The 15,077-nt window shown below is 37.2% G+C and overlaps 1 protein-coding gene across 5 annotated transcripts in view; it reads right to left on the bottom strand.

Annotated features, from left to right (window-relative positions):
• Nucleotides 1–239: 239 nt before the first annotated feature.
• Nucleotides 240–15,077, bottom strand: part of LOC118262731 (protein NDRG3) — a 69,923-nt gene continuing 55,085 nt past the window's right edge. For 4 of the 5 annotated variants that reach the window (XM_035574304.2, XM_035574330.2, XM_035574324.2 and 1 more), the window contains 5 exons: nucleotides 14,599–14,740; nucleotides 9,820–9,966; nucleotides 8,582–8,827; nucleotides 6,573–6,657; nucleotides 240–2,065 (listed from right to left, as the gene is read on the bottom strand). In XM_035574304.2, coding sequence (XP_035430197.1) covers nucleotides 1,935–2,065; nucleotides 6,573–6,657; nucleotides 8,582–8,827; nucleotides 9,820–9,966; nucleotides 14,599–14,740 — 751 coding nt within the window. In that variant the 3' untranslated portion in view covers nucleotides 240–1,934. Of the gene's footprint in view, nucleotides 2,066–5,028; nucleotides 5,134–6,572; nucleotides 6,658–8,581; nucleotides 8,828–9,819; nucleotides 9,967–14,598; nucleotides 14,741–15,077 lie in introns of all 5 variants that reach the window. The other variant, XM_035574313.2, reaches the window with a different exon arrangement.

Here is a 15,077-nt window from a genome sequence, read left to right as displayed (position 1 = left end):
GTACAATTCTTATTCATCATTGCTTAGTATATTAAAAGAAGTGATATTATTTTAGGAAATCCTAAATAACAGCACAAAAGAACTGCAGTGTTCGTCAATAAGTTAGACGTAATATAATTATGGAACGCCTGTATAGCTTTACCTTAACTAGAGTTGTGGGATGATAGTCTTCTCTTTAACGTTGACTCAACAAAGATTGGGAAGAGGTTAATAGTCAAACAAAATAAATAACAACAATGTTTATAAAATCACTTTTAATAGACCCATTAAATTCACACAAATATCAGTGAACAAAAAATATCTAAATGTAACATCTTCTACACTTGAACGAAAGAGTAAGATGTGGAACTTCTATAAACTAAATATTAATCGATTGTACGTCTACAAAGCTTAGAGGCGACCTCGAGTGTGAGCGTATGGCGCGTGTCCTGCCGTGCGTGCCTCTAGAGTGCCGCGCCATACCGTGGAGGTGGGGACAAACAGATCTACTGAGATTCCGCTACTGATTCAAGATTCTAATTATTAAGAGAAACCGTTCAACATCGTAACATTGACCTGAACAATCTAAGTATGTATGTGTGGCCGTCCTTCGATTCGACACAACCGGCTGGTGTCACTCCCGAGCCCCGAGCACTCTCAGCTTCCAGACAATCATCCGCTATGGTCAGTTTCAATCAACCACTAACAAGTAGCCGGCCAAAAAGATCAGTAAAATATCCACCGGCGTGTAAGTCTACATACACGATAAATTCGAAGAGTATGATACGCGCATGCCAAATCTTCACATTATTACAATCACTTCACGCCCCTTCCTTTTTATTTTAACCGCACATTTCTTTTTCTAATATACTCGTAAAATTACATATTTTATTATTATCAAATAAATACTTACAATAAATGAAAATCTCTTAATAAGCTGTTGCACGTTTAACATTTATTGTTCTCTAATATTATTTAAGTCAACTACTAAAAGCGGTGATAAATACTTACTTAGGTATTTCTTACTATACAAATAAATAATTAAAACTTATACAAAAGTTAATACTGATAATGTAAATTAATATAATCAACATGCAAAAAATCAACAAACATAATATTAAAATATGTCACAATTGTATAATTTAAGCATAACAAACAAAATTCTTTGATATAACAAAATAATTCAAAGCATTATAAAGATTCATTGTTTCCAAAACGACTGTCATCAAATGATCAACTTCGAAATCTATCTTGGTCTTAGCATAGCACCCAGCGACGTGTTAGCGCGCGCGGCGCCACTGCCGGCCCGAGCCGGCGCGCGCCACTCGACACGGACTCCGTATAATTATATCAAGCTCTCGTAATGTAAATCAATGTGGACGTGCCTGTCGCGTCGAGTAACGTGCTGTTACATTAATATTAGTCTTTATTTCGGCACAGCGAGTCCATGTCACAACAAGTAGCGCGCGGCGACACACCGGCCTGACGCCGCTTTCACAGCAGTCCCCTCATGTTCAATTTATTACTAAGTTACAAAACAACCACGCTAACTAACTCCCTTACACAGTCGCGTAAACAAATATGGATACATACATACGTGTGAAGTTAGCCTAACTGAATGATATAACGCTATATAGTGGTATATTATAATTATGTAATATATCAGTGGGTTCTAATAAAATTCTTCTTAAATGATAAATGATATAACTTCAACAGTGCGACTCACGAGATGTGAGGAACTTAGCTAGATGTTCGTGTGTCCCGGCCAGCTCGCGCGCGCGGCCCCACGAGGATGCTGGACGACACCATCGAGTGCTCAGCACGTAGTCAAGTATTACGGACAATCATTTTACACAGCTGGAGGCTGGTGCCGTGATAACATGCAGTAAAGTAGTTTTTAGTAGGTAATCACTCGTGGGGTATCAATCAGCGAGCTTTAGCGAAAGGGAGTTAGTTTAGCAGACCACCGCCTCCGAGATCGGGTTCTCGGTGATGCGGATGACGGGCGAGTGACGGCATGGACGACGGCGGCCGGCGTCCGACAGTCGCCGGTAAGCCGTGATCTTGGTGGGCGACAGTGGCGCAACTGAAAAACAAAATGCAAGTTAATGTAATGTTACGCAATGAGGCAGTACTACACACAATACTTGTTTAGTCTATTTTTTAGTAATTTACAACTTATATTGAGGACTGCTATTTGAAAAGCCGTTATTTATAGTAACTACATAGGTTTTTTGAGTAGAGGACTTTATAATATCCTGCAGTGTCGCTCTAACTTACTTTAATTTGGTGTCACAGATTCCGTTGTTCTTATTCAATTACCTATATCTATGACTAGCTGTGCCCGCGACTTCGTCCGCGTGGAATAGTTATTTTAGGCATTATATTTATTTTTGCAAACAACTTTCTCAGCTTCATAAATTATAGCTGTTACCCACGGTAAATTTGTGCATTGAAAATTCGTGATAGCACTGGATTATGATTATAAGGAACAATCCACACTCATTTCAATACTATATGTGTTTCCACTGTTTTCCGGAAACCTGCGCCTATAGGTTGGGTAACCGCAACCCCGGTTTGTATTTCAGAAATAAAATTCCTAGGGTACTTTTTAGATGGGCTCGCTACATACGCGTTATAGCAGTGATAAGTCCCCTCTTTGAAGAGTGGCTTGAGAGGCGTCACGGCGTCCTCACCTACCGCCTGACGCAGGTACTTACCGGACACGGAAGTTTCGGTTGGTACCTGTTTTTAATTCGGCGGGAGGAAACACCCGGGCGTTTCGTCTGGGTGTCGTCATTGTGAGGACCGCCCGGAAGATATGGTGGAGCATACAGTGGCGGTGTGCATTGCATGTGCTGAGCATCGCCATGTCCTTAGGGATGTGAATGGCGACGGTAACCTCTCACGTCCGGCTCTAGTTCAGGCCAAGGTGCGGAGCGAGGGGGAAAGGGACGCCGTCTCCCCCTTCTGCGAAGTAGTCATCCTAGCTAAGGAGGAGGCGGAGCGCGTGAGGGAAAGATCCTTATCACGCCCCAGCCGCCGCATAAAACACTCCGGGCGTCGAGGATCGTGTGACGATCCTCGGCCACCGTAAGCGCGGGTCTGCGGACGGCAAGTAAGAGTAGCTCGTCGCCCGATCAAAACCAGACCCGTGCGTACCGTGCGTCGCGTTCTGTGCGCGCCTCAAAGAGCCAGGCCACTACAGATGGGACCCAATAGTCTAATAAACAACGTAAAAGATTACCGGGGCCCCGGCTCAAATCAGAACGGGGTGATTTTTACACTCCTACTCGCTTCACCCAAGGCAGGAGTAGCCAACGGATGATTTTCCCCCCTCAAAAAAAAAAGAAAGAGTACTTTCTAGAACAAATGTTTTCTTTCATACATGGTGACGCAAGGTTATGAAATCCTTAAGGACCATATTTTTATACCCTATCATATTTTTATGACAATAAATTGAAGAATTGGATTTTTTTGTTTGTCAAATGTTTCAGCCGATATATTATTGCACTATACGTAGAATCCGGTTGACTTTGTTAGACAGCCACAATTAAATGTGGGCGTGTGGTAAACCGCTTTTTTGCCATTCTACGCTGTAAACAAACGCTTTCGATGGTCAATGATCAAAAAATGTTTTACTTCGTTAGTAAGACTATCATTTTTTTGAGTATAGTTACACCAGGCTCCGCGTCGTTCGCAAACAATGCCTCTCCTCCTGGCAGCGTCGTGTTTCGCACATCATGCGGCGCGGGTGAATTTTATATCGGAGTTATTTTAAAATTGTAATATCTTCTAAGATGTTTATTGAAGTTTAGTGATGTCAAAGACAATTTTGTTCACAATTAAATAGTCTTAATGAACAACACATTTATTTCGATAAAGATTAATATTTTTTCGTTAATACAATTCTTAACAAATAATGCATTAATTTTGACCCAGTTTGATTACCATAAAAACGATTCTAGTAAGTTAATCCTAAAAGATAGACATATACTGTCGCGGACTTTTTTAGATCATTTTAAGAGGAATAATTCTTTCATACATATAATTTTCGTATCTTGAACCATTTTCGCAGCGCACGCAACGGAAGCCCTCAAGAATTAATAATTTCCCCCGTTTTGTTCACATTTTCCTTTATTTCTTCGCTCCTAATAGTTATAGCGTGATGTTTTATAGCCTATAGCCTTCCTCGATAAATGGACTATCCAACACAAAAAGAATTATTCAAATCGGACCAGTAGTTCCGGAGATTAGCGCGTTCAAACAAACAAACAATCAAACAAACTCTTCAGCTTTATAATATTAGTATAGATTGAAAGGACAAAATATTTAAAAAGTACAAATAGTTTTTGTCTACACCAAAAAGCTAAACATTTAAATATTAAAAAACCAAGCAATAATTTCTAAACTTTACAAAACGTATAGTCAATAAATAAAAGTTCCATTTGGATGAAACATTGAACAACACAAACATTATACCAACTTATCTTGCAACAATGAATGTGTGAAGACCAGAAAGTAAACCAAACAGTCCGGTCAAAATATACATTCTCTCTTGCATAAATTCCCAACAAGTTAAAGAATGTAGGAACTGAAAAGCCCCAATCGATTCCATAAATGCAAAAATACTTTAAAATCCCGTTTAAGTGACTTGGTTTAAAATTAAGGGAATCCATGCAAGAGTTTCCTGTGTAACCTGACCAGGCTAGTAATAAGACCATCACGCGTGGGTAATTAAAATGTGAAGTAAAAGTATAGTTTGGAATAAATAAATACGTACTATAGCTATACACATTTGTGATAGTCTTTATAATGTTTGAGTAGCGGAAAATATAAAAACAAATAAGACACGAAAAATTAACCGATGTGAAATCAATCAACCTTAAAATAACACATTCGGTGCCTTCGGCTTCACAGGCTCTCTGATTGTAACCCAAGGAGAAATTAATGTAAAAATAGTTGTTGGTAGGTAATTTAGTTAACAAGTGTTGTTTATTATCAAGTTTATATGTTCCGCGCATAGATGCAATGTGAATAAACACTTACTTTGTCTACTTAAAGCTGGGTATTAAGGAACTGCCGAAATGTTGTTTACGCTGGATGACGAGCTTGTACTAAGACGTCGATTTAATTTGTGCAGTGCTAACACAGCTACGAGTGTAAAAAAATAAAAATAATTAAAAATAAATCTTCACGTCGGCCGTTGTTTACGAAATCATTGTATTTTGCACTTATTCTATTTTTGATATGAGTAGGTAATATACAATACACTGACTATCACATTAAAATTTTGACACACCTCAAATTTTTTCTTGTAATAAAGGCTAGTGCAAATTACAATGAGTTTTGTAAACAAGTCCAAATAATATAACATAAAATAATAAATCTACAAAATAATAACATTTCTCTTAAATATGAGATGTTTAGCATTATTCGAGTAATACTTTGTACTTTCATATACGTTAAGGGCATATGCCCTATTCACATAATACAAATATCTCATATTTAAAAATAAAACTGTTGAATCAAGCATTTTCTATAAATAAATAACATTTATTTATTTATTTCTTTAGTTATTACGGTTTAAATAAGTGATGTTATTGTTTAACGAAATTTTATGCATAGAACAGACAGTTGAGGTTTATTATATTCCTGCCTATAACTTATTATATTAAATGCATTTGGAATTATCTTTAATTTTAACTTTACTACAAGAAACCACATCTAGCCGTATTAAAATACTAACACAAAACCTCTAGACATATCTATATTTATTCTAAAGAATTCCCAAAAACTACTGAATTGTTTGATTGACAAAAGGTCTATCTACTAACGTTACCACCATAGCACGACAGTACCACAGGACTGAAAGCTTACGAACTCTACTGAAAGAAAGCTCCCTTCAGTACATACCAATTGTTAGGGACTGCATAACGCTATCGCATATCCAGGCTCAAACATAAACAGGACATAAAAATAAACTTTCAGGCTTCAGGACAAAGTATAATAATTAGCTTACCATTTAACATTAGTTAAGCGTGTCAGTATATCCATTCATAGATAGTAGTATTGTTAAATTATCATACAGTTAGGAGTTCGCTAAATGGTTAGAGTAAACAGGGGCACAATAAACATACAGATATATTGCGAGAAATCGTATTCCAATAAAATTAACGTAATACTCTAGAAGTAAATTATACAATAACTATTTATAATATTTAACATTATTTGGTCAGTATTTTAACGTTTAGAATGAGTAACATTCATCATATCAAACATATTTACATAAGCTGCAGAATAGATGCAATATGTTAATGGAACTCAGATGTTGTTTACATCCACGAGCATTGTACAGGTGAACAAATTCAATAGTGCGAACAAATACCAGTTTTATTTGCAGGTATTTTTTGTAACATTTCAACGAACGTTTGTTTAACAAGTGGTTAGTGTAATGAAATGATTAATATTGCATCTATTGAGCGTGGCGTGTTGAGTGCAATTGTTAAACATTCGAACTGCAATGCAAAGCTAAGCTTGCATCGGTACATGTCTACGTAGTTGGTAGTTGTGAGGAGACGCGGTTCACTTACCGTAGCCCTCGCCCTGCAAGAAAAGGCGGAAGGCCTCGGATATCTTAGCCGGCTGCTCCTCCAGCACCATGCCCGAATCCGAAATCTGGAATCATGGTGTAATAGGCATTAATTTCTATACTCAGTTATTGTTGCCACAATATTCTCGAGCACAAGTAACCACAACACAAACACTTTTCTTTCATATCTATTCTCATTCAATCTAAGTATGTTTGTATCTATCTATACAATCAGTATAGTTTTTCGGTTACATTTAAATTTCATACCACGCTATGCTAATAAATAAAACATTGTGGGTAGATTGTTTTTCTATATCTCAAAGAGATGTTTTTGTTACTTACTCATATCAGTGAACAGAATGGAGTAGGACAGTCCCAAAGCATTGTGTACAATGTATTTTTTTGCTTATTGAGGATCTTTTAGTTTTTTGACTATGATGTCTACATAATAGGTGGAATTCCCAAGTAATTGCAAACTAGTCAGGTCTTCTATTATTGGTGTAATCCAATCGTATGAAATATAGTACCTTTCTGTTATTGCTAACTTGACGAACCCAGCCCTAATTATGCGATTGCCTATAAGACAATAAACAAATACGGTAAGTACCTACGTCAGACTTAGCTTACCGAGCTAGACCGAGCTAGCGAGGTCAGGGTCACTGTCAGATTTATATTCAGTACAATTCCCAGAAAACTGGCACAGTTTGTAGCAGCGCGCTGACAACCAGATTAACTTGTTAGCTACCCTGACCTCATAATCCCAAGTCCCAACGCTTTAAATATCATCTAGTTGCATTTTTCTGATAGGGAGGGATTTATAACTTAAAACTGTTAACTGTTTCATTTTTGCCATTATATAAGTAGTTATTGTAGTAATGTAATAAAACGGCTAAGTCACTGAATTTGGTTCATCTTGTCTTGAGGGAATCAAACCGTCTCCAGGGGCCTAGACACCATCGCTAGTGCCACGTATATTAACCATCTTAATATTCATTAATATTAATATCCGTACCTATATTGGTGGCCTACTTAATTGACTATTGATATAACTCAGAACTTTTTAGCCTTTTGATATGACTTAGTTTTCGTTTTTTCTAAACCTAAAGGAGGAGATACATCTGACAATATGTTACTTACATATTATTAACTTGTTATATACACGTGACTTATTAACAAGTGTTCGTAACTAAGCAACTTGGAATCACATTTATCATCTCACCATCATGAATATAGCTCCCAGTCGAGTGCATAATTATTTCCCCATGCAAACTAGTAGATGGCGCTACGAGGACGATTGGTGCATATTGCACGTAGCCGTAAAAGTTTTAGATTACTTAATTTAAAACTTTAAATTCTTTGAAATATAGTGTCGAATTAGTGTGACAGTGAGAAACTTTGATTTGTTTTAGTGTTAAGCTATGTTTTAATTACTGTAAAGAATATTAATACGTACCTATATTGATCAATATTTTCTATATTTTTTCAGCCTGAGTATCTTTGCTCAGGTATACGTAATCAAGACTCATAAAAATTATTGAAAACGAATAAATAGATTTTAACAATTATGAAAATAACGTTTTTTTTTTATTCTGGGGTACCATTTTACCTTCTATTATAAAAGAATAAAAGTTAAGACATTATTATAAACATTTTACAAACTTCCTCATTTAATTTAGTTGCCTCAGGGCCTTGGACAAGTACATTTTTATTAGGGTTCCGATTTCGACATTATGAAGAATTGACTAAGCAATGTTAGAAATATTCTAGAAGAAATGATAAAAGCATTGTTTGTTGAGGGCCATGCTTCGAACGAACGGGCCGTTTCGGCCCGAGTGCAACCACGGCCTCATAGAAAACTGAAGTGTGACTGAGGTTAAGATCCCCCATCTCTAATCCCCAATGTTCGATCCCCCAATTCCTGGCTCACAAAGCACTTGTAACTCCCTCCCTATGCAATAAAAAAGTAGTTCGTCCAGGAAATGAGCTGGAAAATGAGATATATTCCATTACCTTCATCCACGTGGAGTTGTTGGGATTGAGGCGTCCATTGAAGGTGACGGTGTCGTCGACGTGCGGGGAGAGCGCGCCGGTGATGTTCAGGACCGGCACCTTGATGGTGTCGGTCTCCCGCGCGATGCCGAGGTCGGTGCGGCGCACGTACGCGTCAATCAACAAGGACAGGTTCGTAGGGTTCACGTTCCGGGTGAAGTACATGCGGTACATCTGCGTCAAGTCGTGGTTGCGCTCCTCCGGGAACTGCACCGATACATCATTCATTCAAAACATCGTTTGTTTTAGAATAAAATTACTTTACACAAGTACTTGTTAAAATATGCAGGTCATAGATTGTTGCGACGAAATGATCAGTAGGTAATCACGTCTAATAACCATTGTCATGAAGTTTATGGCCATGAACTGCGAGACGGATCGATAAATCAATAGACAACGTCGTAGTTTAAAAGAAATTGTATCGCATACAACGAGGCCGCACATACAACCGCACATAATTTGTCAAGAACGCAAGGAAACCAATGTGTACCCTCACTAAATATTTGTAGTTTGTCGTGTACAAGTGATTTTGTATCTTATATCTGCAGTGTGGAAGTTTAGTTTTGTATTGAGGTGGATAGTCACATGATAATTGATCCGTTTTGCATTCATTAGGGGTAAGGTAAGGGTACGTAGCATCGGCATCATAAAGCAATCGGTCACGGTCACAGTAATTTCCGTATAAAATATGAAATGTCGACTTCAGGTTCGCACGCACCACAAAGTTCGCCACGCAATTCGCAAGCGCATAGCGACAAACTTATTTGCTAGACCGATTCGTAATTAATGATTGACTTTTATGAGATGATTGTGAATGCTTCATGGCCGTGTATTTAGACACATGTTTCAAGCAGCACTTTTGTTCGTATTCGAACTAACCCAAGAATAACTGTAATTATCGTATTATCTGCTAATTAAATAAATTAACTGCTATATAATTTAAAGCCAATTGGATTTAAAATAATTTTTAAATAATAAAATATTAATATAATCTAGAATTTCGATAATATTGTTTGCAATAATCGCTTAGCTGGTATGTAAGGAGTTATGTAAATGAAATCAAATCGCATACGCTAGCATCACGATATAATACAATAAAACATGCAAAAGCAAAACATAACAATAAAACGAAATTAGATCCTAACAAAAATGAAATTAATATCATAATCCTATATAAATATATGTAATTTTGAGCATACCCGTCCGAAATGGTGCCACATGAGGTAGTCGAGAACGCCTTGGGTCATGCCTCGGTTCTTCAGCGAACGGGAGTTCATTTTCTGATAAGCCCACTCAATCCATCCGGCCTGATTCGACGTGCAGTTGATGAGAGCCAAAGCATCCACCTACAAAATAAACACCATACGTGAAATAAATTCGGGTTAAACTTAAGCAAATTGTATTAAGAGGCCGCATAGGTTACCGTGACTCCGACTCAAAGCAGGAGTTATGACGTAAGTTTTAGTCAGTAAGAGTCTGACTAAAAACCACGAGGCCCACATGCCTTACCCAAGGCGGGAGGCTGATTTAACCCTTTTCCCCTCAAAGAAAGGACGCCGATCTTATTGTTTTAATTGGTTTATCCGTTTTTCATGAGACCTACCTATGAAGATTGCTACTTTTATTGCGAGGTTAGTCCGGTGCATATCATGGTACTTTCTGACTAAAGATGAGACAGACAAGGATGTATCACATTAAAGTTTGAAAAATCTGAACGTTTGTCCAGTAACAACGCTGAAACTACTCAACGGAGTTTGATGTGGTATACAGACAGAGTATGATCTGACTACCTACTCTAGTACCTAAATATAATAAGAGGTAAAGTACATTTCCTAAAGCAGAGCTTAAACTTAATTCGATTCCCCAAATACTAAATAAATGGTTGATACAGACCAGACGATGACAGCACAAAAAGTAAATCTCTGATTTATACGAAATAAAGTTAATTCCGCTTCAAAATAAAGAGGTTTTTAAACCCATTTGAAAACTAGCCAGAAATCTACATTACACCCATGGCACCAGTTATTTATAATTCATTCGTACATAATAGTTCACTGGCACGCAATTAATGGAAGCGTTATTCCTTTACACTTGTTAATAATTGTACGATGTAATTGTCACTCGGCCGCGGGTCCCATGATAACTCAATACTTAACGCTGTGTCTATATCATTATTGGATATGACGAACAGACGAATTTCGTATGACGTTACTAAGTGTCTATAATCCTACTAATATTATAAACGCGAAAGTTTGTGACTCAATCACGTCAAAACGTCTGAAAGGTTCGGGATGAAATGTGAAACAGTAGATTATGCTCTAGAATAACACATAGACATTTTTTTCCCACGGGAATGTAGGTGAAGCCACTGGCAGAAACTAGTAGTTACATAATATGTAAGGTGGGTATTTCATGCTTGACATTGTTGTCGTACTCATACTATAAATAAACATTTCTCGGAAAATAATGCCTTGTGTCTAATAAACATTAATTAGTCAAATCTTTTAAGGGTAATTTACTTTACATAGAAATCTTGAAATAAGGCTAATCAGAAAAATATTGAAATAGATGAAAATGGCGTTTCATTAAGCATAATCTTCGCTGCTTCACATTCGTACTAAGTTACTACGTTGATGTAGATTACGTGAATTAAAGTAATCTCCACGCTACAGTTGAGAAGAAGAATCTGATTGATTGAATACATCGTAGTGTGTTCCTAACGAAGTGGCGAGACAAAAGCGAGGTTCCCTCAGAACTCGCAGTAATTAGAGGTTGTAGGTTATATTGATTGGGGTAATTATTGATACCCTGTAAAGTGTTGTCATTGCGGCTGTCACCTTGATACCGCACTACATAAAGGCCTTGGCTCCGGTGACCTTCATTTGTGTGTTTTCATCGACTTAATGAAGTGTTTCGTACGTTGCAAATGAAATATACTTTTATGAATCGATAACATTTGATACCTTATTGCTTTCTGCATAAGACACTTTGTGTATTGGATTTATTATATCGTTGTGTATTATTTTTTGAAACGAAAACCTGTTCTAATTCATAGGTATAGAATACCTTACAGTCACAAAATAAATTGTGTAGGTATGAGAACAAATTTTTTTTTTTTTTAACTAAGACGGTACGTAACAGAACATAAATACTTAATGGTATGTTATGATATTCTCTCATTTATAGTCGGCAGCAATAATAATACTTCAAAGTACCTTCGACGTAGATCATTTGTATAAACATTTCAAATCATAGAGCTTTTTCGATTCCAAACGCGAAAAAGATTTCAAGTAAGGGAATGTCTGTCTGAGCAATCCACAATACTTTGTATTATATCTCAATGTACGGCTATGCGAAATGCGAACAAGCAAAAGTTTAATACGAACAACGGAAACTAGACTGTCTCATGAAGGGGAAATGTATTGGACTTTCTACTACACGAGTATTTGTAATAATCTAGTTACTGTATGTTGTGCTGATAGATTCTGCAATCATTAATTTTATTATATTCTGAGGATTCTTGATAATTGCGATGTTTTTTTTTACTATGATTTAAAAAGTCACGGACAAGAAGGTATAGGGTCCATACAAAATTTACCTTTACAATTCTTCAACGGTTAGAAAATGCTTTCAAAGTTATACATATGTACGTGTAGATTTTGTGATACTAACCATTAAAGAATGAAAACTATATCAATAAAAAAAATCATCAAACTGTAGAAAGCAAAAGAAAGGATACGCCATTTCTGAGACATTACTACGTTGAATGATCATTGTGCGAAAGAAACGTCACGTCGTATTTAGACCAAACCACGCGTTGTTGTGGGGATCAATAAGGACTTAATGAGGACTCAGGAAAATAAATACATGGTGTGGACGTACCTACGCGTTGCACGTAGCCCCTTTAGATAACAGCTCTGTTTATTGTGCGTGAAACACCACCTGTTCATTTAGTGGAGTAGGGAACACATCCAATGTTAGCTATCATTACGACGTGTTAGCTATCGCCCAGTATTTATTCGTGTGAATTCACTACAAGAGCGTTTTCATTATCCTCCTTTACCTTTGTCATATTACTATCATTTATGATTGAGATTATTGTGTCTACCTATTACGTACTAATATTAGAATAGTTACATCACGAAATAATAATATTTATTTATTCATGTTATTGGTTTAAATATTATATGGTCTGCATGTTATCCTATTTAACACCATAAGCAAACAATTTTGCTGGCGTTAAATCTTTAGCCGGGTGACGCATATGCATAGATATACTAGAAAAAGGCGCATGGATCTTAATTCAAACCAATGCTATTAATATTCCAGTGGTTTCCAAAACTTCCTAATTACGTTAAAAGACATCCTGTTTGGCTTATAAAACAAACATTTACATTGACAAATCAATATAAAAGACAAAAACGTAATGAAGAAGGAAGGACATGGGGGATTACGGCTAAAAAGAAAAGCGGGTTGCAAAGCGGATTGGTTGGATTACTAAACCGAAGACCGTCCGTATCCGAGTGTACACAGTGAAACGTTGAAAGGAAATGCACCTTTGAAGTGGAAGGTAAATAATAGCGGATTTCTGTGCAATTCTTCCACAGCGGACGTGTTCCGTGCGCGACCTATTTGTGTCTGTGTGATTAGCGATCACTCACCGCCTCGCCCGTGTTCGTCTCAACGAGAATCACCTTGGAGGCTTGGAGTGAACATAATCCACAACACTACTCGTGCCGCCGAGGTTGTGACTGCCTTGATTGGTTACTCACTCGTTTTTATTTATCTACCTCGTAAGTATTTACACTAGTAAAACGACAGGATTAAGTTTATCCAGTTCTCGGTACTACGCAGTGAGAGGTGAGTGCTGTATAAATAAAAGTTTTCCAATCTTCATCAGATACACTATTAGAGAAAGAATAAACAACGTGGTTCTGCTTTACAGATCTACTTGCAATTTAAATGTTATGCTACCAAATAAACTCGTTAAAACGTAAACGGTATTAGGTAAACGTTTTAAAAACTAGAGCAGCACAAAACAAATACTGATGGTAACAACATAAATATTTCAGGAGTTTCGGCCCCATTTGGCTGGACTAAAGAGGCTTAGTGCTAACACACAGTCGACGGGTAAGAGCGAAGTCGCCATGTGCACTGAGTGGTGCATCGCTGTGTTGTACTCAGCAAACAGACAACAAACATTCGTGATATATATGTTTCCAATATCTCTCGACCAGAATGCACGAAGTATTTACTGCATTCAAATGTGCTACGAATACAGCGCGAGCCTTTTCTTTGAATAGCGATGTAGGACATTATTTCCCTGCACATCGGCTTAGACGTCGTTCAAAGAGCTTCGTTTCTTTACAATTTTTCCTTTGCTCCTTTCACGAAACACGGCTTAAAAGAAATATTTTTCTATAAAAAGAAAGTATGTTTTATCTGCTTTAGAAAACAATATTGTTAGTAAACGATAGTGAGTGTCGTGTAAAGTAGTTGAGTTTGCCGCCGAGCGCCATGTTACCGCTTTCTTTATCAGCTTCTCAATCCAATTACTGGGCGAGAGCTCCATAAGATGTTGATGGAAGTTCTTCGCACCGCTTTCTGTCACGGAACAGCGACCGTGGAAAACAGCTTACAAATAATGGCTGCCTGTTAATCTTGTACTTTATAAAAAGGAGGTGTTGAATAAAAACCTGTTGGTGTTCTTTGCTTTACGCCCTGAAATAATAAAGTGCTGCTACTTTTGACAAAGGAAAAGTGGCAAGTTTTTACTGAAGTTATAAGCTTCGCGAAGTGCTTGTTCAGATTTCAAGTAGGAGGTAGTGTTTTATTTATTCAGTCAGTCATGTAATGTTAATGGAAGTGCATAAGGCAACCCAGCACTTAGTCTTTTAGTTTGGCGAGTTGTTTGGTACTGAAAGTTATGAGAAAAGGTACGGTGTAAGTATCAGAAATGGTTTCACTAAATTACTTGCCTTTTGTGGGTGCACAAGGGCGAATCGCGCGAGGATGTTGGCGCCAGCGCCGACTCCGAACCCGATGAACGTCTTGATTCCGAAGTGGCCAAGCACGTAGTTGAGCTGGTTAGCCAACTCATCCATGGTTGGGTAAAGGTAGCTAGTGACAAAAGAAACAATCATATTAATTAAAGAAGTGGAAAATTTATGTCAATAATTTCTACATCTTATAATAAATGAATAGTATTGAGAATGGTTATTAATACCAGTTCATATTTATAACAACTAGTGGTCGCCTAGTGGCCGAAATTTGACCATATATGATAAATCAAATTAAAATTTACAATACCACTTAACGTACGTTGAAGGATAATTTTTATTTAACTCAAACTCTTTTATAAAACTCTTTTCATATGAGACGTGAGAATATCATCGCAATGTCTATCGATTTTGACGTTTTGTCAAATACGATCAGATACTATGCATGTGTGTGTAAT

This window comes from Spodoptera frugiperda, chromosome 25 (genome assembly GCF_023101765.2).
Source record: "Spodoptera frugiperda isolate SF20-4 chromosome 25, AGI-APGP_CSIRO_Sfru_2.0, whole genome shotgun sequence".
Classification (NCBI taxonomy): domain Eukaryota; kingdom Metazoa; phylum Arthropoda; class Insecta; order Lepidoptera; family Noctuidae; genus Spodoptera; species Spodoptera frugiperda.
This window is presented reverse-complemented; position numbering and strand designations above follow the sequence as displayed.